At 48.2% G+C, this 24,808-nt stretch overlaps 2 protein-coding genes across 4 annotated transcripts in view; one reads left to right on the plus strand and one right to left on the minus strand.

Annotated features, from left to right (window-relative positions):
• Window positions 1-9,904, plus strand: part of LOC138671452 (tyrosinase-like) — a 128,527-nt gene extending 118,623 nt beyond the window's left edge. Inside the window, exons 4-5 of the mRNA XM_069759633.1 lie at window positions 782-917; window positions 9,518-9,904. Of these exons, the coding sequence (XP_069615734.1) occupies window positions 782-917; window positions 9,518-9,698 (317 nt within the window). The 3' untranslated portion in view covers window positions 9,699-9,904. The remainder of the gene's footprint in view (window positions 1-781; window positions 918-9,517) is intronic.
• Window positions 9,905-19,905: 10,001 nt separating this feature from the next.
• Window positions 19,906-24,808, minus strand: part of LCMT2 (leucine carboxyl methyltransferase 2) — a 138,174-nt gene continuing 133,271 nt past the window's right edge. For all 3 annotated transcript variants that reach the window (XM_069759631.1, XM_069759630.1, XM_069759632.1), the window contains exon 15: window positions 19,906-20,154. In XM_069759631.1, the coding sequence (XP_069615732.1) occupies window positions 19,984-20,154 (171 nt within the window). In that variant the 3' untranslated portion in view covers window positions 19,906-19,983. The remainder of the gene's footprint in view (window positions 20,155-24,808) is intronic.

Consider the following 24,808-nt stretch of genomic DNA (forward strand, 5'->3'; position numbering starts at 1 on the left):
ACATGGGGAGAACTATACTGCGACAACTAAAGGGGAACAACTATATGGGGAGAACTATACTGAGAAAACTAAAGGGGAACAACTACATGGGGAGAACTATACTGCGACAACTAAAGGGGAACAACTACATGGGGAGAACTATACCGAGACAACTAAAGGGAACAACTACATGGGGAGAACTATACTGAGACAACTAAAGGGGAACAACTATATGGGGAGAACTATACTGAGAAAACTAAAGGGGAACAACTACATGGGGAGAACTATACCGAGACAACTAAAGGGAACAACTACATGGGGAGAACTATACCGAGACAACTAAAGGGAAACAACTACATGGGGAGAACTATACTGAGACAACTAAAGGGAAACAACTACATGGAGAGAACTATACTGAGACAACTAAAGGGGAACAACTACATGGGGAGAACTATACCGAGACAACTAAAGGGAACAACTACATGGGGAGAACTATACTGAGACAACTAAAGGGAACAACTACATGAGGACAAATACACAGGGAATGACTATACGGGGAATAACTACACAAATAACAGGTATACCAAGACAACTACATGGTAAACAACTACACAGGAAGCAACTACACTAGGAGCACTACACGGGCTCAGCTACATGTAAGTACGATATGTGAGAGACACAGGATATAATGTCATGTAAAGAGAATGTTCATTATGGGAACACTGTCACATACATTACACATCTCATATGTTTTCATAGCATACTCAGTTTTTTACTGTAATTTCCTCATTTTCTCCTGCAGGGTTTAGGAACAGGTTTGAGAATCAGGCCACGTCTATGCACAATCTGTTTCACGCATACTGTGGAGGAACCATGTCTCAAGTCGCCATCGCCTGTAATGACCCCATGTTTGTCTTTCACCACACGTTCATAGACAAGTGAGTAAGAACAAATTACCGGCTACGAATGCCAGTACATGCAGCTTCATACTAAATTTTACATAACTATCAGGAAATCTCTAATACTTGTACAGGGAATATTTCACATCAAGACGTATGACGTGTAAGTTACATGTAGAAGTATGACATGAATATTGCATGTAGGTGTGAAACGTATATATTACATGTAGGTATAGAGTGAGCTTAGAGATGAATATTTAGAAATTCTAATTTGCCAATTGTTGATTTTTTCCTCAAAAAATCATTTTGCATCAAATGAATTTGCCATATATTGTAAATACTGCAAAGTCTTTAATTGACCAGAAATTATGTGTGTAACATTCTTGGGTCTCCTAGGGCTGTAATCTGGTTTAACAGAGGTGAAATTTTAAATGTAGGTATATTAGTTACTCATTGCTACGCAAGACTAGGTAAAAAAAAAAGCAACATGCATCCCTGACATCCTGTATTTTACACGTCAAACCCAAGAATAGTTCTGGAAACTAATATAGCTTAACTGTAATGGAGGCCTTTTGGTTTCAATTAAGGTGTTCAGCATTTAATGGATACTCTAATAGAAACCAAATGGACTACATTATAATTAAAGGGATGCATCTGATGATGTGGAACAAACACAGCTTGAAACAAAACTGATTGTTGTTCTTGTGTAGTATTCATGTACTGATGGTGGTTCTGGTGCCATATTTATGATTAAGGGTGCTACGTACCAGGAACGCATTGATGTTTTAAGGATGTATCTATCATGATATTTTAATCTTTTTTGCATTTTTTTTAACTCATCCATGTTTAAATATTTGCATATTTGTCAAGCTGGACCTCTCCTTTTACTTGCCATACTCATGTACTGATGGTGGCTCTGGTGATGTATTCCTTCAGTGGTGATGGTTCTGCTGATCTATTTCTGTACAGTTGGTCATTCTGGTGCTGTATTCTTGCATTGAATAGGCTTTTATGTTTTATTTATGTACTGATTTTGCTTCTGTTTTCTTGTACTGATTGTGCTTCAGGTCTGGATTCTGTGACGGGGTGTGTGACAGACCAGGCAGGGACAGCAGGCCAATTAATAATCCAACAACTTTTATTGAGACTGGGAGAATATAGCATCAAATGTAGATATGGTTGCTTAGAGGCTGCAAGGTTGCCACACAAATGGGACAACTCCGGGGGTGCCACCCGGTAATCCAACACCAAGGAATGTGCAACAAAAGTCTTTGGATTCGGTCCTCAAGTCCAGCAGGGTGGTGAGACATCACAATCCCATGTGGAAAATGATCTCCAATCTCCACCAGGACCTGTCGGCTGCTGCAAATCCTCACCCTTCCCAAGACACAGCATCGACTAACTAAAAATGTGGCTTATTGTCCTACCTCTCTTGGGATCAGCCCCCTTGTCAGGCAGAACTACTCACACCCACCCAGATAAAAATAGCTCAAAGGATGACCAATAGTGATGAGTGAGCACTAAAATGCTCGGGTGCTCATTGCTTGGGTCGAGCAATTCTCAGGTACTCGGCCAGAACAACGAGCCCAATGTAAGTCTATGGGAGACCCGAGTATTTTGACCACGATCCCCCCGGGATCCTTTGAAGGTCTAAAAACATCTGAAAATGATGGAAACACTGCTCAAATGACACAGGGACCTCATGGGGATCGCCCCTGGAAGCATTCCTGACTCCAAGGTCACAGCTTTAATCAGCTTTCTCCGAGATTCTGCCATTTTCCCCGGTGCCACAAAAAAACACATTAAAACAAAACCAAAACTGATTTTGCTGGGAAATATGTCAAGGTCCATCCTCTGCAGGTTAATGACTTGCCTGTAAGGACAAATATTTAACCCCAGACCGAAAATTTCCTCCCCCACTTAGGCTTAGTTCAGACGCAGCGTTTTTTAAGCGTTTTCCAACTTTAACATTGCTTTCAACCACTACAAATGCATTCACTGGGAAATGTCACTGTAACATGTAACCCCCCTGGCTGGCCATGTGGTGTGTGATGTTATGACCTGGTGGTTAGGAGCACCCGGCACGACCTGATAGTTAAACTCACACAGGACAAGCTCTGGGATGTGGGAGCTCTGCTGACCGCAGGCCCTAATCCTATCACAACAACTAGAAATAGCCGTGGAGCGTTCCTGACACTCCCTAGATGCCTCTTCACAGGCTAAGAGCTAGCTAACCCTAGAGATAGAAAATAAAGCCTACCTTGCCTCAGAGAAATTCCCCAAAGGAAAAGGCAGCCCCCCACATATATTGACTGTGAGTAAAGATGAAAGTCACAAACGCAGAAATGAAACAGGTTTCAGCAAAGGGAGGCCAGACTTACTAAACAGACAGAGGATAGGAAAGGTATCTTTGCGGTCAGCACAAAAAACTACAAAAGACCACGCAGAGTGTGCAGAAAGACCTCCGCACCGACTAACGGTGCGGAGATGCCACTCTGCATCCCAGAGCTTCCAGCAACAAATAATGACTATCAGGAACTTAGCTTCTGCAGGAGAAGGCAGGTCACCAGAAAGATCCAAGAGCGAACTGAACCAATGCAGGAACATTGACAGCTGGCATGGAGTAACGATCTGAGTGGAGTTAAATAGAGCAGCCAACCAAAGGATGAACCACGTCACCTGTGTAAGGAACCTCAGAAGCAGCAGCTTCACTCACAGCCACCAGAGGGAGTCCATGGACAGAACTCGCCGAAGTACCATTCACGACCACAGAAGGGAGTTCGACAACAGAATTCACAACAGAACCCCCCTTGAGGAGGGGTCACCAAACCCTCACCAGAGCCCCCAGGCCGATCAGGATGAGCCAAATGAAAGGCACAAACTAGATCGGCAGCATGAACATCAGAGGCAAAAACCCAGGAATTATCTTCCTGACCATAACCCTTCCACTTGACCAGGTACTGGAGTTTCTGTCTCGAAATACGAGAATCCAACATCTTCTCCACCACATACTCCAACTCCCCCTCGACCAACACCGGGGCAGGAGGATCAACGGAGGGAACCACAGGCGCCACGTGTCTCCGCAACAACGACCTATGGAACACAGTATGGATGGCAAAATATGCTGGAAGGTCCAAACGAAATGACACAGGATTAAGAAATTCAGAAATCTTATATGGCCCAATGAAACGAGGCTTAAACTTAGGAGAGGAAACCTTCATAGGAACATGACGAGATGACAACCAAACCAAATCCCCAACACGAAGTCAGGGACCAACACAGCGCCGGCGGTTAGCGAAACGTTGAGCCTTTTCCTGGGACAATGTCAAATTGTCCACCACATGAGTCCAAATCTGCTGCAACCTGTCCACCACCGTATCCACACTAGGACAGTCCGAAGGCTCAACCTGCCCTGAAGAGAAACGAGGATGGAAACCAGAATTACAGAAAAAAGGAGAAACTAAAGTAGCCGAGCTGGCCCGATTATTAAGGGCGAACTCAGCCAAAGGCAAAAAGGACACCCAGTCATCCTGATCAGCAGAAACAAAGCATCTCAGATATGTTTCCAAGGTCTGATTGGTTCGTTCGGTCTGGCCATTAGTCTGAGAATGGAAAGCCGAAGAAAAAGACAAATCAATGCCCATCCTAGCACAAAAAGATCGCCAAAACCTCGAAACAAACTGGGAACCTCTGTCCGAGACGATGTTCTCTGGAATGCCATGCAAACGAACCACATGCTGGAAAAACAATGGCACCAAATCAGAGGAGGAAGGCAATTTAGACAAGGGTACCGAATGGACCATCTTAGAGAAGCGATCACAAACCACCCAAATGACCGACATCCTTTGAGAAACAGGGAGATCAGAAATAAAATCCATGGAAATATGCGTCCAGGGCCTCTTCGGGACCGGCAAGGGCAAAAGCAACCCACAGGCACGAGAACAGCAGGGCTTAGCCTGAGCACAAGTCCCACAGGACTGCACAAAAGAACGCACATCCCGTGACAAAGAAGGCCACCAAAAGGATCTAGCCACCAAATCTCTGGTACCAAAGATTCCAGGATGACCAGCCAACACCGAACAATGAACCTCAGAGATAACTCTACTAGTCCATCTATCAGGGACAAACAGTCTCTCCGCTGGACAACGGTCAGGTCTATCAGCCTGAAACTTCTGCAGCACGTGCCGCAAATCAGGGGAGATGGCAGACAAAATTACCCCCTCTTTAAGAATACCCGCTGGCTCCGGAACACCCGGAGAGTCAGGCACAAAACTCCTTGACAGGGCATCAGCCTTCACATTCTTAGAGCCCGGAAGGTACGAAACCACAAAATGAAAACGGGAGAAAAACAGCGACCATCGAGCCTGTCTAGGATTCAACCGTTTGGCAGACTCGAGATAAGTCAAATTCTTGTGATCCATCAAGACCACCACGCGATGCTTAGCTCCTTCAAGCCAATGTCGCCAGTTAACAATTGATCACCGTGAAACAGGAGTGATGAGACCAGATGAAATCTGTTCTGTAAACTAGGCAGATACACGTGTGAAAACCCGGCACCTGCAACACATTGGTGAGGCTTGTATGGACGTAAACTTTCACTGATACTAAGGGCAAAAGATAAAGAAAAGTTAATGACATGCACAGGTAAATGTCTGGATTTGGGGGAATTTTCTTTTCTGTTAAAAAACCCCACAGTCATTCCCCCTTTCACAAAAAGGATTGCACAAGAAATGCAAAAACGTGGTCCAGTCGCTTGTGAAAAGCAGCATATCATCCCTGACTGACACTGATCTGAAGAGGTCTCTACGGACGGGTTCACGTTGGCGTCTGAGTCCGCGGCGCGGTGCTGCGGACTTGTTTCCTTAAGCTCCGCCTACTTGTGCATGCATCCTGCGTACCTATCTTTAACATTGTGTATGCAGGGACATGCATTGTATGCGGATGAGTCCGCGTGCATCGGTTTAACGTGCGGCCACAATACGCAGCATGTTGCATTTTCTTGCATTCTGCGGGCACATCAAACCGACGCATGTGGACGCATCCGCATACAATGCATGTCCCTGCGTACACAATGCTAAAGATAGGTACACAGGACGCATGCGGAAGTAGGGAGAGCTTCAGGAAAGAAGTCCACAGCACCGCGCCACGGACTCAAACGCTAACGTGAACTTACAACAATACAAGAATATCACTGGCGCTCGCCACTAGTTACCCACTGGATAAGTGGGAGTGGAATCACCAGAATATGTGCCACTTCTGTAAAAAACAACAATAATCTAATAGCAGATAGCGCGCACAAGGGAAATAAATAGGAATAACAGTAACCATACAGGCGCAACCAATAGGTGTTAAACCTTCAGTACCCGCTGGGTACCGGGCTCCTCTGGTAAAGCTCAGCCGCCTGCACTTCTTACCACTCGGCCTCTGCTCTCTCGGGTTCCAGCCGCACGCAACAGTCGCATCATCTGGACACAGACAGCCTGGGGGGTATCCATCATTTCTGCACACGCTGAGTTGGATTAGTTGTGTTAGGACGTGCTATATCACATTTGTTTTCTATCAGTATCCAGCGGGTACTGAAGGTTAAACACCTATTGGTTGCGCCCGTGTGGTTACTGTTATTCCTATTTATATCCCTTGTGTGCGCTATCTGCTATTAGATTATTATTGCTAATGTGAACTTAGCCTAAGCCATAGCTTACTGTTATTAATGTGTGCAATCTCCAAACAGATTATCAAAGGCACAGACGTGTGCAATCAGCAGACCGATGGTCAATGACAGATATATGTGCAATCAGCAGACCGATAGTAAAAGGCACAGACGTGTGCAATCAGCAGATCTGTCCAGTCCGGTGTATGTACGAGAACAATTAATCAGTCCAGTATATGTGGGCAGGACCAGCAGTCATACAGGTATATATGTGGGCAGGACCAGCAGCCATACAGGTATATATGTGGGCAGGACCAGCAGTCATACAGGTATATATGTGGGCAGGACCAGCAGCCATACAGGTATATATGTGGGCAGGACCAGCAGCCATACAGGTATATATGTGGGCAGGACTAGCAGCCATACAGGTATATATGTGGGGGAACCAGCAGCCATACAGGTATATATGTGGGGGAACCAGCAGTCATACAGGTATATATGTGGGCAGGACCAGCAGCCATACAGGTATATATGTGGGCAGGACCAGCAGTCATACAGGTATATATGTGGGCAGGACCAGCAGCCATACAGGTATATATGTGGGCAGGACCAGCAGTCATACTGGTATATATGTGGGCAGGACCAGCAGCCATACAGATATATATGTGGGCAGGACCAGCAGCCATACAGATATATATGTGGGCAGGACCAGCAGTCATACAGGTATATATGTGGGCAGGACCAGCAGCCATACAGGTATATATGTGGGCAGGACCAGCAGCCATACAGGTATATATGTGGGCAGGACTAGCAGCCATACAGGTATATATGTGGGGGAACCAGCAGCCATACAGGTATATATGTGGGGGAACCAGCAGTCATACAGGTATATATGTGGGCAGGACCAGCAGCCATACAGGTATATATGTGGGCAGGACCAGCAGTCATACAGGTATATATGTGGGCAGGACCAGCAGCCATACAGGTATATATGTGGGCAGGACCAGCAGTCATACAGGTATATATGTGGGCAGGACCAGCAGCCATACAGGTATATATGTGGGCAGGACCAGCAGCCATACAGGTATATATGTGGGCAGGACTAGCAGTCATACAGGTATATATGTGGGGGAACCAGCAGTCATACAGGTATATATGTGGGCAGGACCAGCAGCCATACAGGTATATATGTGGGCAGGACCAGCAGCCATACAGGTATATATGTGGGCAGGACCAGCAGTCAGTCCAGTATATGTGGGGGAACCAGCAGCCATACAGGTATATATGTGGGCAGGACCAGCAGCCATACAGGTATATATGTGGGCAGGACCAGCAGCCATACAGGTATATATGTGGGCAGGACCAGCAGCCATACAGGTATATATGTGGGCAGGACCAGCAGCCATACAGGTATATATGTGGGCAGGACCAGCAGCCATACAGGTATATATGTGGGTAGGACCAGCAGCCATACAGGTATATATGTGGGTAGGACCAGTAGCCATACAGGTATATATGTGGGCAGGACTAGCAGTCATACAGGTATATATGTGGGCAGGACCAGCAGCCATACAGGTATATATGTGGGCCGGACCAGCAGCCATACAGGTATATATGTGGGCAGGACCAGCAGCCATACAGGTATATATGTGGGCAGGACCAGCAGTCATACAGGTATATATGTGGGCAGGACCAGCAGCCATACAGGTATATATGTGGGCAGGACTAGCAGCCATACAGGTATATATGTGGGCAGGACTAGCAGCCATACAGGTATATATGTGGGCAGGACTAGCAGTCATACAGGTATATATGTGGGCAGGACCAGCAGTCATACAGGTATATATGTGGGCAGGACCAGCAGCCATACAGGTATATATGTGGGCCGGACCAGCAGCCTTACAGGTATATATGTGGGCAGGACCAGCAGCCATAGAGGTATATATGTGGGCAGGACTAGCAGCCATACAGGTATATATGTGGGCAGGACCAGCAGCCATACAGGTATATATGTGGGCAGGACTAGCAGTCATACAGGTATATATGTGGGCAGGACCAGCAGTCATACAGGTATATATGTGGGCAGGACCAGCAGTCATACAGGTATGTATATATGTGGGCAGGACCAGCAGTCATACAGGTATATATGTGGGCAGGACCAGCAGCCATACAGGTATATATGTGGGCAGGACCAGCAGCCATACAGGTATATATGTGGGCAGGACCAGCAGCCATACAGGTATATATGTGGGCAGGACCAGCAGTCATACAGGTATATATGTGGGCAGGACTAGCAGCCATACAGGTATATATGTGGGCAGGACCAGCAGCCATACAGGTATATATGTGGGGGAACCAGCAGTCATACAGGTATATATGTGGGCAGGACTAGCAGCCATACAGGTATATATGTGGGCAGGACCAGCAGCCATACAGGTATATATGTGGGCAGGACCAGCAGCCATACAGGTATATATGTGGGCAGGACCAGCAGCCATACAGGTATATATGTGGGCAGGACCAGCAGTCATACAGGTATATATGTGGGCAGGACTAGCAGCCATACAGGTATATATGTGGGCAGGACCAGCAGCCATACAGGTATATATGTGGGCAGGACCAGCAGTCATACAGGTATATATGTGGGCAGGACTAGCAGCCATACAGGTATATATGTGGGCAGGACCAGCAGTCATACAGGTATATATGTGGGCAGGACTAGCAGTCATACAGGTATATATGTGGGCAGGATCAGCAGCCATACAGGTATATATGTGGGCAGGACCAGCAGTCACACAGGTATATATGTGGGCAGGACTAGCAGTCATACAGCTATATATGTGGGCAGGACCAGCAGCCATACAGGTATATATGTGAGGTGGCATCACATACAGCTGGAGGAAGGTGGCGGAGACTGTGAGGACACTCTGCTCCACGTGTTTGCTGTTGCTCCATCTTCCGATTCTAACGTGTTTCTTTATCTTTCCAGGATATTTGACGTTTACATAGTGAGGCGGAGCCTGACTCCAAACAGTTATCCCCCCAATCCGATCTATGGGCACCAACCTACAGATTGCATCCTGCCATTCCTGCCATGTCGGCAACAGCGGAGTATGTGCGTCCCAAGCAGTACACATGGCGCAATTTATTCCTTTTATAATGGCCTTTAAAATGATCTGATCAGAAAATGGACACCAGCGGCTGGACCCCCGAATTACAGATGTTGAAAATCCACCAGAGCAAAGGGGCAGAAAAACAGCAACCAATAATCACAGATCAATAATCAACCAATCAATAATCACCAATCAATAATCACCAATCAATGATCACCAATCAATAATCAATCGATTTTGCACAATAAAGTGATCTCTGCATACATTGCATGTTGTCATTATTGTGGTTGGAGCTCGTATTCCCTCCGGACACCGAGGAGAGCAGCAGCAGGACAGACTAGGACTAACATTCAGCCGAGCATTGGAAGGCACATCAGCCCATGCTCCCCTCTGGCTTCCCTACATCCCCTGTAATATAGGAGAGGCCTCCATCCCCTGTAATATAGGAGAGGCCTCCATCCTGTGTAATATAGGAGAGGCCCCCATCCTGTGTAATATAGGAGAGGCACCCATCCTGTGTAATATAGGAGAGGCATCAATCCTGTGTAATATAGGAGGCCTCCTTCCCCTGTAATATAGGAGAGGCCTCCATCCCCTGTAATATAGGAGAGGCACCCATCCTGTGTAATCTAGGAGAGGCACCCATCCTGTGTAATATAGGAGAGGCCTCCATCCCGTGTAATATAGGAGAGGCCTCCTTCCACTGTAATATAGGAGAGGCACCCATCCTGTGTAATATAGGAGAGGCACCCATCCCCTGTAATATAGGAGAGGCCTCCATCCTGTGTAATATAGGAGGCCTCCTTCCCCTGTAATATAGGAGAGGCCTCCATCCCCTGTAATATAGGAGAGGCACCCATCCTGTGTAATCTAGGAGAGGCACCCATCCTGTGTAATATAGGAGAGGCCTCCATCCCGTGTAATATAGGAGAGGCCTCCTTCCACTGTAATATAGGAGAGGCACCCATCCTGTGTAATATAGGAGAGGCCTCCATCCCGTGTAATATAGGAGAGGCCTCCATCCCCTGTAATATAGGAGAGGCACCCATCCTGTGTAATCTAGGAGAGGCACCCATCCTGTGTAATCTAGGAGAGGCACCCATCCTGTGTAATATAGGAGAGGCCTCCATCCCGTGTAATATAGGAGAGGCCTCCTTCCACTGTAATATAGGAGAGGCACCCATCCTGTGTAATATAGGAGAGGCCTCCATCCCGTGTAATATAGGAGAGGCCTCCATCCCCTGTAATATAGGAGAGGCACCCATCCTGTGTAATATAGGAGAGGCATCCATCCCCTGTAATATAGGAGAGGCATCAATCCTGTGTAATCTAGGAGAGGCACCCATCCTGTGTAATATAGGAGAGGCCTCCTTCCACTGTAATATGGGAGAGGCACCCATCCTGTGTAATATAGGAGAGGCCTCCATCCTGTGTAATATAAGAGAGGCCTCCTTCCACTGTAAAATAGGAGAGGCACCCATCCTGTGTAATATAGGAGAGGCCTCCATCCCGTGTAATATAGGAGAGGCCTCCATCCTGTGGAATATAGGAGAGGCACCCATCCTGTGTAATATAGGAGGCCTCTTTCCCCTGTAATATAGGAGAGGCACCCATCCTGTGTAATGTAGGAGAGGCACCCATCCTGTGTAATATACAAGGCCTCCTTCCCCTGTAATATAGGAGAGGCACCCATCCTGTGTAATATAGGAGAGGCACCCATCCTGTGTAATATAGGAGGCCTCCTTCCCCTGTAATATAGGAGAGGCACCCATCCTGTGTAATATAGGAGAGGCACCCATCCTGTGTAATATAGGAGAGGTCTCCATCCCGTGTAATATAGGAGAGGCACCCATCCTGTGTAATATAGGAGGCCTCCTTCCCCTGTAATACAGGAGAGGCATCAATCCCGTGGAATATAGGAGAGGCCTCCATCCCGTGTAATATAGGAGAGGCCTCCATCCCGTGGAATATAGGAGAGGCCTCCATCTCGTGGAATATAGGAGAGGCCTCCATCCCGTGGAATATAGGAGAGGCCTCCATCCTGTGGAATATAGGAGGCCTCCATCCTGTGTAACATAGGAGAGGCCTCCATCCCCTGTAATACAGGAGAGGCACCCATCCTGTGTAATATACAAGGCCTCCATCCCCTGTAATATAGGAGAGGCATTCATCCTGTGTAATATAGGAGGTCTCCATCCAGTGTAATATAGGAGAGGTGTTGTGAATTCAGCTTTTGAGCTCCCTCTGGTGGTAGCAGATGGTAATGCAAGTGTTCTTGGGCTGCAGTCTTGGACAGGTGTATCTGCTAATTGAGGTGCTGACTGGGCTATGTAGGCTTGCTGGACTCATTAGTCCTGGCCAGTTGTCAATGTTTTTTGGGATATGATGGATCTCTTTCTGGCTTCTCCTGCTTGGCTGCCATTTCAGCAAAGATAAGTGTCTGTTTCTTTTTCTGTGGCACACAGGCTGTGTGCTTGTTTTTGTTTGTATTCCTGCTCTGATTGTAGGATTCGCTGGAGTTGCAGATATACGCTCCTACGTCTTTAGTTAGATGTAGGAAGTTTTTGTATAATCTGCTGTGGATATTTTTGGAAGGGTTTTATACTGACCGCACAGTATTCTGTCCTATCCTGTCCTATTTTAGCTAGAGTGGCCTCTTGTGCTAAATCCTGTTTTTCTGCCTGTGTATGTTTTTTCCTCTCCTACTCGCAGCCAATATTTGTGGGGGGCTGTCTATCCTTTGGGGATCTGCTCTGAGGCAAGATAGTATTCCTATTTCCATCTTTAGGGGTATTTAGTCCTCCGGCTGTCATGAGGTGTCTAGGATTGGTTAAGTACACTCCACGGCTACTTCTAGTTGCGGTGTTAAGTTCTGGATTGCGGTCAGTATAGTGACCACCTACTCCAGTGAAAGTTCTCATGCTGCTCCAAGGTCACCGGATCATAACAGAGAGGTCTCCATCCCGTGTAATATAGGAGAGGCACCCATCCTGTGTAATATACAAGGCCTCCATCCCCTGTAATATAGGAAAGGCATTCATCCTGTGTAATATCGGAGGCCTCCATCCCCTGTAATATTGGAGAGGCATCAGTCCTGTGTCATATAGGAGGGGCCTCCATCCTGTGTAATATAGGAGAGGCATCCATTCCGTGGAATATAGGAGAGGCCTCCATCCAGTGTAATATAGGAGAGGTCTCCATCCTGTGTAATATAGGAGAGGCACCCATCCTGTGTAATATAGGAGGCCTCCTTCCCCTGTAATATAGGAGGCCTCCTTCCCCTGTAATATAGGAGGCCTCCTTCCCCTGTAATATAGGAGAGGCATCAATCCAGTGGAATATAGGAGAGGCCTCTATCTCGTGTAATATAGGAGAGGCCTCCATCCTGTGGAATATAGGAGAGGCCTCCATCCTGTGGAATATAGGAGAGGCCTCCATCCTGTGGAATATAGGAGAGGCCTCCATCTCGTGTAATATAGGAGAGGCACCCATCCTGTGTAATATACAAGGCCTCCATCCCCTGTAATATAGGAGAGGCATCAATCCCGTGGAATATAGGAGAGGCCTCCATCCCCTGTAATATAGGAGAGGCCTCCATCCAGTGTAATATAGGAAAGGCCTTCATGCATGGAATATAGGAGAGGCCTCCATCTCGTGTAATATAGGAGAGGCCTCCATCCCATGTAATAAGGGAGGCGCCTCCATCCTGTGGAATATAGGAGAGGCCTCCATCCCGTGGAATATAGGAGACGCCTCCATCCCGTGTAATATGGGAGGCGCCTCCATCCTGTGTAATATAGGAGAGGCCTCCATCCCGTGGAATATAGGAGAGGCCTCCATCTCGTGTAATATAGGAGGCGCCTCCATCCCATGTAATATAGGAGAGGCCTCCATCCCGTGTAATATAGGAGAGGCCTCCATCTCGTGTAATATAGGAGGCGCCTCCATCCTGTGGAATATAGGAGAGGCCTTCATTCTGTGGAATATAGGAGAGGCCTCCATCCCGTGGAATATAGGAGAGGCCTCCATCTCGTGTAATATAGGAGGCGCCTCCATCCCGTGTAATATAGGAGAGGCCTCCATCCCGTGTAATATAGGAGAGGCCTCCATCTCGTGTAATATAGGAGGCGCCTCCATCCTGTGGAATATAGGAGAGGCCTTCATTCTGTGGAATATAGGAGACGCCTCCATCCCGTGTAATATGGGAGGCGCCTCCATCCTGTGTAATATAGGAGAGGCCTCCATCCCGTGGAATATAGGAGAGGCCTCCATCTCGTGTAATATAGGAGGCGCCTCCATCCCATGTAATATAGGAGAGGCCTCCATCCCGTGTAATATAGGAGAGGCCTCCATCTCGTGTAATATAGGAGGCGCCTCCATCCTGTGGAATATAGGAGAGGCCTTCATTCATGGAATATAGGAGAGGCCTCTGTTATGATCCGGTGACCTTTGAGCAGCATGAAAACTTTCACTGGAGTAGGTGGTAATTATACTGACCGCAAATCCTGATCTTAACACCGCAACTAGAAGTAGCCGTGGGGTGTACCTAACAAACCCTAGACACCTCGTCACAGCCGGAGGACTAAATACCCCTATAGATGGAAATAGGAATTCTACCTTGCCTCAGAGCAGAACCCCAAAGGATAGGCAACCCCCCACAAATATTGGCTGTGAGTAGGAGAGGAAAGACACACACGGGTAGAAAACAGGATTTAGCACAAGAGGCCACTCTAGCTAAAATAGGAAAGGATAGGACAGAGTACTGTGCGGTCAGTATTAAAACCCTTCCAAAAATATCCACAGCAGATTATACAAAAATTCCTCCATCTAACTAAAGACGTGGAACGTATATCTGCAACTCCAGAGAATCCTACACTCAGAGCAAGAATACAATCAAAAAACAAGCACAGCTGTGTGCCATAGAAAAAGAAACAGACACTTATCTTTGCTGAATTGGCAGCTAAGCAGGAGAAGCCAGACAGAGGTCCAACACTTCCCAAGAAACATTGACAACTGGCAAGGACTGAGTCCTGCAAACCTAAATACCCCAGTCAGAATTGCAATCAGCAGATACACCTGTCCAGGACTGCAGCCCAGGGACAACTGCATTACCACCTACAACCACCAGAGGGAGCCCAAAAGCAGAATTCACAACAGGCCTCCATCCCGTGGAATATAGGAGAGGCCTCCATCTCGTGTAATATAGGAGGGGCCTCCATCCCGTGGAATATAGGAGAGGCCTCCATCCCGTGGAATATAGTAGGGGCCTCCATCCTGTGTAATATAGGAGAGGCCTCCATCCCCTATAATATAGGAGAGGCCTCCATCTGTGTTGTCCCGATAATGTGAATATGCCATGTTGGAGTATCTACCTAACTTTACAAGACACACACTGCGGGCCATTCGACCCACTTCTCTGCCAGCAGCACAGTGAAATTCAAGCCACTCCTTGTCCCTCCCCCAGGAATGTCTGTGTTTGGTGACTCCAAAACATAAATAATAGAAAGAGGCGTGTATGTCATTACTCAGCCCACTCAGTGATGTCACGACGAGAGGGCATATCTTACCCCTGCTGAGTTGGGAGTAGTGTTGGTCTGGGAAGCGAGCTAACAACAGCTCGGCAAGCTGTCCTCATGCATCTATATATATATATGGATGTCCTTCTCCTCCTCAGCCCACGGCCAGTCATGAGATAAAATGACATAACGACACGTAAGTGTTCTTTTCAACTTTAACCCCTGTTTATTTTTAATTGCATTGTACATATATTTGTCTTCTTTATAATATCTTTTTAATACTTTGTAAACACTGCCTACCTTTTTTTGGATTATAATATACAATTTACTATCTTGACTGTTATGACCTGGTGGTCAGGACAATAATGGACCTGGTGGTTAAGAGCACACGGAATGACCTGATAGTTACTGATAATAAGGACGAGCTCTGGGACGTGGGAACTCTGCTGACCGCAATCCCTAATCCCATCAAGCACACTAGAAATAGCCGTGGATTGCGCCTAACGCTCCCTATGCAACTCGGCACAGCCTAAGAAACTAGCTAGCCCTGAAGATAGAAAAATAAAGCCTACCTTGCCTCAGAGAAATTCCCCAAAGGAAAAGGCAGCCCCCCACATATAATGACGGTGAGTAAAGATGAAAATACAAACACAGAGATGAAATAGATTTAGCAAAGTGAGGCCCGACTTACTGAACAGACCGAGGATAGGAAAGGTTACTTTGCGGTCAGCACAAAAACCTACAAAAAGACCACGCAGAGGGCGCAAAAAGACCCTCCGCACCGACTCACGGTGCGGAGGCGCTCCCTCTGCGTCCCAGAGCTTCCAGCAAGCAAGACAACAAATTAAATAGCAAGCTGGACAGAAAAATAGCAAACCCAAGAAATACAAGCTAGAACTTAGCTTCTGATGGGAAGACAGGTCACAAGAACGATCCAGGAGTAAACTAGACCAATACTGGAACATTGACAGGTAGCATGGAGCAAAGATCTAAGTGGAGTTAAATAGAGCAGCAGCTAACGAAATTAACCTCGTCACCTGTGAAACTCAGAAACACCCACCAGAGGAAGTCCATGGACAGAACCAGCTGAAGTACCATTCATGACCACAGGAGGGAGCCCGACAACAGAATTCATAACAGTACCCCCCCTTAAGGAGGGGTCGCCGAACCCTCACCAGAGCCCCCATGCCGACCAGGATGAGCCAAATGAAAGGCACGAACCAGATCGGCAGCATGAACATCAGAGGCAAAAACCCAGGAATTATCTTCCTTCCACTTGACCAGGTACTGGAGTTTCCGTCTCGAAACTTGGGGATCCTAGTTAATGATAAACTTACCTGGAGCAGCCAGTGCCAGGCAGCAGCTGCCAAGGCAAACAGGATCATGGGGTGCATTAAAAGAGGTCTGGATACACATGATGAGAGCATTATACTGCCTCTGTACAAATCCCTAGTTAGACCGCACATGGAGTACTGTGTCCAGTTTTGGGCACCGGTGCTCAGGAAGGATATAATGGAACTAGAGAGAGTACAAAGGAGGGCAACAAAATTAATAAAGGGGATGGGAGAACTACAATACCCAGATAGATTAGCGAAATTAGGATTATTTAGTCTAGAAAAAAGACGACTGAGGGGCGATCTAATAACCATGTATAAGTATATAAGGGGACAATACAAATATCTCGCTGAGGATCTGTTTATACCAAGGAAGGTGACGGGCACAAGGGGGCATTCTTTGCGTCTGGAGGAGAGAAGGTTTTTCCACCAACATAGAAGAGGATTCTTTACTGTTAGGGCAGTGAGAATCTGGAATTGCTTGCCTGAGGTGGTGATGGCAAACTCAGTCGAGGGGTTCAAGAGAGGCCTGGATGTCTTCCTGGAGCAGAACAATATTGTATCATACAATTATTAGGTTCTGTAGAAGGACGTAGATCTGGGGATTTATTATGATGGAATATAGGCTGAACTGGATGGACAAATGTCTTTTTTCGGCCTTACTAACTATGTTACTTACTAACTATGAAACATGAGAATCCAAAATCTTCTCCACCACATACTCCAACTCCCCCTCAACTAACACCGGGGCAGGAGGATCAACGGATGGAACCACAGGCGCCACGTATCTCCGCAATAACGACCTATGGAACACATTATGGATGGCAAAAGAAGCAGGAAGGGCCAAACGAAATGACACAGGATTGATTACCTCAGAAATCTTATACGGACCAATGAAACGAGGCTTAAACTTAGGAGAGGAAACCTTCATAGGAACATAACGAGACGACAACCAAACCAAATCCCCCACACGAAGTCGGGGACCCACACAGCGCCGGCGGTTAGCGAAATGTTGAGCCCTCTCCTGGGACAATGTCAAATTGTCCACCACATGAGTCCAAATCTGCTGCAACCTATCCACCACAGTATCTACACCAGGACAGTCTGAAGACTCAACCTGCCCTGAAGAGAAACGAGGATGGAAACCAGAATTGCAGAAAAACGGCGAAACCAAAGTAGCCGAGCTGGCCCGATTATTAAGGGTGAACTCAGCCAACGGCAAAAAGGACACCCAATCATCCTGATCAGCAGAAACAAAGCATCTCAGATATGTTTCCAAAGTTTGATTAGTTCGTTCGGTTTGGCCATTTGTCTGAGGATGGAAAGCCGAGGAAAAAGACAAATCAATGCCCATCCTAGCACAAAAGGATCACCAAAACCTTGAAACAAACTGGGAACCTCTGTCAGAAACTATGTTCTCCGGGATACCATGTAAACGAACCACATGCTGGAAAAATAATGGCACCAAATCAGAGGAGGAAGGCAATTTAGACAAAGGTACCAAATGGACCATCTTAGAAAAGCGATCACAAACCACCCAAATGACCGACATCTTTTGAGAGACGGGGAGATCTGAAATAAAATCCATAGAAATATGCGTCCAGGGCCTCTTCGGGACCGGCAAGGGCAAAAGCAACCCACTGGCACGATAACAGCAGGGCTTAGCCCGAGCACAAGTCCCACAGGACTGCACAAAAGAACGCACATACCGCGACAAAGACGGCCACCAGAAGGATCTAGCCACCAAATCTCTGGTACCAAAGATTCCAGGATGCCCAGCCAACACTGAACAATGAACCTCAGAGATAACTCTACTAGTCCATCTATCAGGGACAAACAGTTTCTCCGCTGGGCAACGGTCAGGTCTATCAGCCTGAAATTTTTGCAGCACCCGCCGCAAATCAGGGGAGATGGCAGACAAAATTACCCCCTCTTTGAGAATACCCGCCGGCTCAGGAACACCCGGAGAGTCAGGCACAAAACTCCTTGACAGGGCATCAGCCTTCACATTCTTAGAGCCCGGAAGGTACGAAACCACAAAATCAAAACGGGAGAAAAATAACGACCATCGAGCCTGTCTCGGATTCAACCGTTTGGTAGACTCAAGATAAGTCAAATTCTTGTGATCTGTCAAGACCACCACGCGATGCTTGGCTCCTTCCAGCCAATGACGCCACTCCTCGAATGCCCACTTCATGGCCAACAATTCACGATTACCAACATTATAGTTACGCTCAGCAGGCGAAAACTTTCTAGAAAAGAAAGCACATGGCTTCATCACCGAGCCATCAGAACTTCTCTGCGACAAAACAGCCCCTGCTCCAATCTCAGAAGCATCAACCTCAACCTGAAACGGAAGCGAAACATCTGGCTGGCACAACACAGGGGCAGAAGAAAAACGACGCTTCAACTCCTGAAAAGCCTCTACAGCCGCAGAAGACCAATTGACCACATCAGCACCCTTCTTGGTCAAATCAGTCAATGGTTTAGCAACAGTAGAAAAATTAGCAATGAAGCGCCGATAAAAATTAGCAAAGCCCAGGAACTTTTGCAGGCTCTTCACAGATGTCGGCTGAGTCCAATCGTAAATGGCCTGGACTTTAACAGGGTCCATCTCGATAGTAGAAGGGGAAAAAAATGAACCCCCAAAATGAAACCTTCTGAACTCCAAAGAGACACTTTGACCCCTTCACAAACAAGGAATTCGCACGAAGGACCTGGAACACCATTCTGACCTGCTTCACATGAGACTCGCAATCATCCGAAAAGACCAAAATATCATCCAAATACACAATCAGGAATTTATCCAGGTACTCTCGGAAGATGTAATGCATAAAGGACTGAAATACTGATGGAGTATTGGAGAGCCCGAATGGCATAACCAGGTACTCAAAATGGCCCTCGGGCGTATTAAATGCTGTTTTCCATTCATCGCCTTGTTTAATACGCACAAGATTATACGCCCCTCGAAGGACGCCCCTACCTCCACCTGCCTGTCCCTTAATTATAGAGCCCCCTACCACCAACAAACGGCTGTTCAATGCCTGCATACATATCATATGGCCTCTGGTTGCATGGCCCGGGGGGCCACATAAGGGAGAATGAGCAGTGCAGAAAATATCAAACAGATAAAGATTAGTGATGAGTGAACGTCTTATCCGAGCATGCTCGGGTGTTCTCAGAGTATCTCGGGAGAGCTTGTATATCATGTTCGAGTCCTTGCGGCTGCATGATTTGCGGCTGTTAGACAGCCTGAACACATGTGGGAAATGCCCGTTTGTTAGGGAACCTTTGTCTCCGATGTTTTGTGTTGAACTTTGCACTTCCAGGCCTCATGGAGGCTTGGGAATTTGTAGAGATAATGACATGACCCTGGTGTAGTCTACACTTCAAAGATGACAGAGAACAGCAGAGTCACGTGCTGGACCTGAAAAATATCATTTAATTGTTGCAATAAAATACAAAATGACAAACATTCTCTCATCTGTAATTCTATATAATGGATGACACCATGCACGGCAGCTCCACCACAGCCGGCTGCACATTCAGATGAGTCCCAAATGAGAAGCAGGTGCCACCTCCACCCAGAACCATCACATACTTCCCATCCGGCAGGAGAACAGAGCTGTGTCCATGGAGCATCAGGGGCCACTCCAGTGAGGCCTGCAAGAGAGATCAAGAGCGTGACACCGGGGGCCAGAAGGAAGGAACCTGCTACAGCAACAGCAAGAAAGGGGGCAACACCGGGGGTCAGAAGGAAGGCACCTGCCACAGCAAGAAAAAAGGCAACACCGGGGTCCAGAAGGAAGGAACCTGCTACAGCAACAGCAAGAAAGAGGGCGACACCGGGGGTCAGAAGGAAGGCACCTGCCACAGCAAGAAAAAAGGCAACACCGGGGGCCAGAAGGAAGGAACCTGCTACAGCAACAGCAAGAAAGAGGGCGACAACGGGGTCAGAAGGAAGGCAGCTGGCACAACAATAGCAAGAAAGAGGGCGACACTGGGAAAGAAAAGGAAGGAACCTGCCACAGCAAGAAGAAAGGCAACACCAGGGGCCAGAAGGAAAGAACCTACCACAGCAAGAGCAAGAAAGAGGGCAACACTGGGGGCTAGAAGGAAGGAACCTGCCACAGCAAGAAAGAGTGCGACATCGGGGGCCAGAAGAAAGGAACGTGCCACAGCAAAAAAGAGGGCAACACCGGGGACCAGAAGGAAGGAACCTGCTACAGCAACAGCAAGAAAGAGGGCGACAACGGGGGTCAGAAGGAAGGCAGCTGGCACAGCAAGAGCAAGAAAGAGGGCGACACTGGGAAAGAAAAGGAAGGAACCTGCCACAGCAAGAAGAAAGGCAACACCAGGGGCCAGAAGGAAAGAACCTACCACAGCAAGAGCAAGAAAGAGGGCAACACTGGGGGCTAGAAGGAAGGAACCTGCCACAGCAAGAAAGAGTGCGACATCGGGGGCCAGAAGAAAGGAATGTGCCACAGCAAAAAAGAGGGCAACACCGGGGACCAGAAGGAAGGAACCTGACACAGGAAGAGCAAGAAAGAGGGTGACACCGGGGGCAAGAAGGAAGGAACCTGACACAGGAAGAGCAAGAAAGAGGGTGACACCGGGGGCAAGAAGGAAGGAACCTGACACAGGAAGAGCAAGAAAGAGGGTGACACCGGGGGTCAGAAGGAAGGAACCTGCCACAGCAAGAAAGAAGGCGACACTGGGAGATAGAACAAAGGAACCTGCCAGAGCAAGAAAGAGTGTGACACCGGGGGCCAGAAGGAAGGAACCTGCCACAGCAAGAACAAGAAAGAGGGCGACACCAGGGGCCAGAAGGAAAGAACCTACCACAGCAAGAGCAAGAAAGAGGGCAACACTGGGGGCTAGAAGCAAGGAACCTACCACAGCAAGAAAGAGTGCGACATCGGGGGCCAGAAGAAAGGAACCTGCCACAGCAAGAAAGAGGGTGACACCGGGGGCAAGAAGGAAGGAACCTGCCACAGTAAGAAAGAGGGTGACACCGGGGGCAAGAAGGAAGGAACCTGCCACAGCAAGAGTAAGAGAGGGTGACATCGGGGGTCAGAAGGAAGGATCCTGCCACAGCAAGAAAGAGGGTGACACCGGGGGCAAGAAAGAGGGAACCTGTCACAGCAAGTGCAAAAAAGAAGGCAACACCGAGGACCAGAAGGAAGGAACCAGCCACAGCAAGAAAGAGGGTGACACCGGGGGCCAGAAGGAAGGAACGTGCCACAGCAAGAAAGAGGGTGACACCGGGGACCAGAAGGAAGGAACCTGACACAGGAAGAGCAAGAAAGAGGGTGACACCGGGGGTCAGAAGGAAGGAACCTGCCACAGCAAGAAAGAAGGCGACACAGGGGGCCAGAAGTAAGGAACCGGCCACAGTAAGAAAGAGGGTGACACCGGGGGCCAGAAGGAAGGAACCTGCCACAGCAAGAACAAGAAAGAGGGCGACACCAGGGGTCAGAAGGAAGGCACCTGCCACAGCAAGAAAAAAGGCAACACCGGGGGCCAGAAGGAAGGAACCTGCTACAGCAACAGCAAGAAAGAGGACAACACCGGGGGTCAGAAGGAAGGCACCTGCCACAGCAAGAAAAAAGGCAACACCGGGGGCCAGAAGGAAGGAACCTGCTACAGCAACAGCAAGAAAGAGGGCGACACCGGGGGTCAGAAGGAAGGCAGCTGGCACAGCAATAGCAAGAAAGAGGGCGACACTGGGAAAGAAAAGGAAGGAACCTGCCACAGCAAGAAGAAAGGCAACACCAGGGGCCAGAAGGAAAGAACCTACCACAGCAAGAGCAAGAAAGAGGGCAACACTGGGAGCTAGAAGGAAGGAACCTACCACAGCAAGAAAGAGTGCGACATCGGGGGCCAGAAGAAAGGAACTTGCCACAGCAAGAAAGAGGGTGACACCGGGGGCAAGAAGGAAGAAACCTGCCACAGCAAGAGCAAGAAAGAGGGCGACAACGGGGGTCAGAAGGAAGGAACCTGCCACAGCAAGAAAGAGGGTGACACCGGGGGCAAGAAAGAAGGAACCTGCCACAGCAAGTGCAAAAAAGATGGCGACACCGAGGACCAGAAGGAAGGAACCGGCCACAGCAAGAAAGAGGGTGACACCGGGGGCCAGAAGGAAGGAACGTGCCACAGCAAGAGCAAAAAAGAAGGCGACACCGGGGGCCAGAAGGAAGGAACCTGACACAAGAAGAGCAAGAAAGAGGGTGACACCGGGGGCAAGAAGGAAGGAACCTGCCACAGCAAGAGCAAAAAAGATGGCGACACCGAGGACCAGAAGGAAGGAACCGGCCACAGCAAGAAAGAGGGTGACACCGGGGGCCAGAAGGAAGGAACGTGCCACAGCAAGAGCAAAAAAGAAGGCGACACCGGGGGCCAGAAGGAAGGAACCTGCCACAGCAAGAGCAAAAAAGAAGGCTACACCGGGGGCCAGAAGGAAGGAACCTGCCACAGTAAGAGCAAAAAATAAGGCGACACCGAGGGCCAGAAGGAAGGAACCTGCCACAGCAAGAGCAAGAAAGAAGGCGACACCAAGGGCCAGAAGGAAGGAACCTGCCACAAGAGCAAGAAAGAGGGCGACAAGGGGGGCCAGAAGGAAGGAACCTGCCACAGCAAGAACAAGAGCGAGCGACATCAGGGGCCATAAGGAAGGAACCTGCTACAGCAAAAGAAAGAAAGAGGGCGACACCAGGGCCAGAAGAAAGGAACCAGCCACAGCAAGAGCAAGATAGAGGGCAAAACGGGGACCAGAAGGAAGGAACGTGCCACAGCAAAAGCAAGAAAGAGGGTGACACCGGGGGCCAGGAGGAAGGAACCTGCCACAGCAAAATCAAGGAGGGCGACACCGATTGCCAGACGGAAGGAACCTGCCACAGCAAGAGCAAGATAGAGGGCAAAACGGGGACCAGAAGGAAGGAACGTGCCACAGCAAAAGCAAGAAAGAGAACGACAAAGGGGCCAGAAGGAAGAAATTTGCTACAGCAAGAGCAGAAAACAGGGCGACACCTGGGACCATAAAGACGGAACTTGTCACAGCAAGAGCAAGATAGCGGGTGATATCAGTGGCCAGAAAGAAGGAACATGCCACAGCAAGAAAGAGGGCGACACCGGGGGGCAGAAAAAAGGAACATGCCACAGCAAGAGGAAGAAAGAGGACAACACTGGGGGCTAGAAGAAAGGAACTTGCCACAGCAATAGCAAGAAAGAGAGTGACAGCGGGGGCCAGAAGAAAGGAACCTGCCACAGCAAGAGCAAGAAAGGGCGAAACCAGGGGCCAGAAGGAAGGAACCTGCCACAGCAAAAGCAAGAAGGAGGGCGACACCGATTGCCAGACGGAAGGAACCTGCCACAGCAAGAATTAGAGGGCGGCATCAAGGGAAGGAGAGAAGGAACTAGGAAGAGAGTGACATCGGGGGGCATAAGGAACCAGCCAGAGGCAGAGGGAGACAGTGGAGGCCGGATACTAGGAAACTGGAAGAAGAAAAGGGAAAGGGGCCAGAAGGAAGGAACCAGCCACAGCAAGAGCAAGAAAGAGCGTGAGACCGGGGGTCAGAAGGAAGGAACCTGCTACAGCAAAAGAAAGAGGGCGACACTGGGGGAGAGAAGGAAGGAACCTGTCACAGTAAGAGCAAAAAAGAGGGCGACACAGGGGGCCAGAAGTAAGGAACCGGCCACAGCAAGAGCAGGTAAGAGGGCAACACCAGGGGCCAGAAGGAAGGAAGCTGCCACAGCAAAAGCAAAAAAGAGGGCGACACAGGGGGCCAGAGGTAAGGAACCGGCCACAGCAAGAAAGAGGGCGACACTGGGAGATAGAACAAAGGAACCTGACAGAGCAAGAAAGAGTTACCATAAATAATTGAAAAGGGTGCACTCAAGCTGTATATTCAAATAAAGGTGATAGGGTGCGGTGCCTAGTCCAATGTAATATATAGAACCAGAAAAAGAAAACAGATTGGACTATAAAACAGGCCAGCACAACCAAAAGATATACAAAAATGACCAAATGTTTATTAAACACCACAACAAGACATATAAAAACAATTAAAATGTAACAACGTACAAAACACCCCTATTTACACCGTATATCTGCACAAGATATGTATATAACCTACTGTCTCCATCCCCATAATCCTGTAGAATGTAAGCCTGCGGGGGCAGGGTCCTCGCCCCTCTGTATCAGTCCGTCATTGTTAGTTTACTGTATGTGATATTTGTAACTTGTATGTAACCTCTTCTCATGTACAGCACCATGGAATCAATGGTGCTATAGAAATAAATAATAATAATATAAAGC

The sequence above is a fragment of the Ranitomeya imitator genome, chromosome 3 (genome assembly GCF_032444005.1).
Source record: "Ranitomeya imitator isolate aRanImi1 chromosome 3, aRanImi1.pri, whole genome shotgun sequence".
Lineage (NCBI taxonomy): Eukaryota > Metazoa > Chordata > Amphibia > Anura > Dendrobatidae > Ranitomeya > Ranitomeya imitator.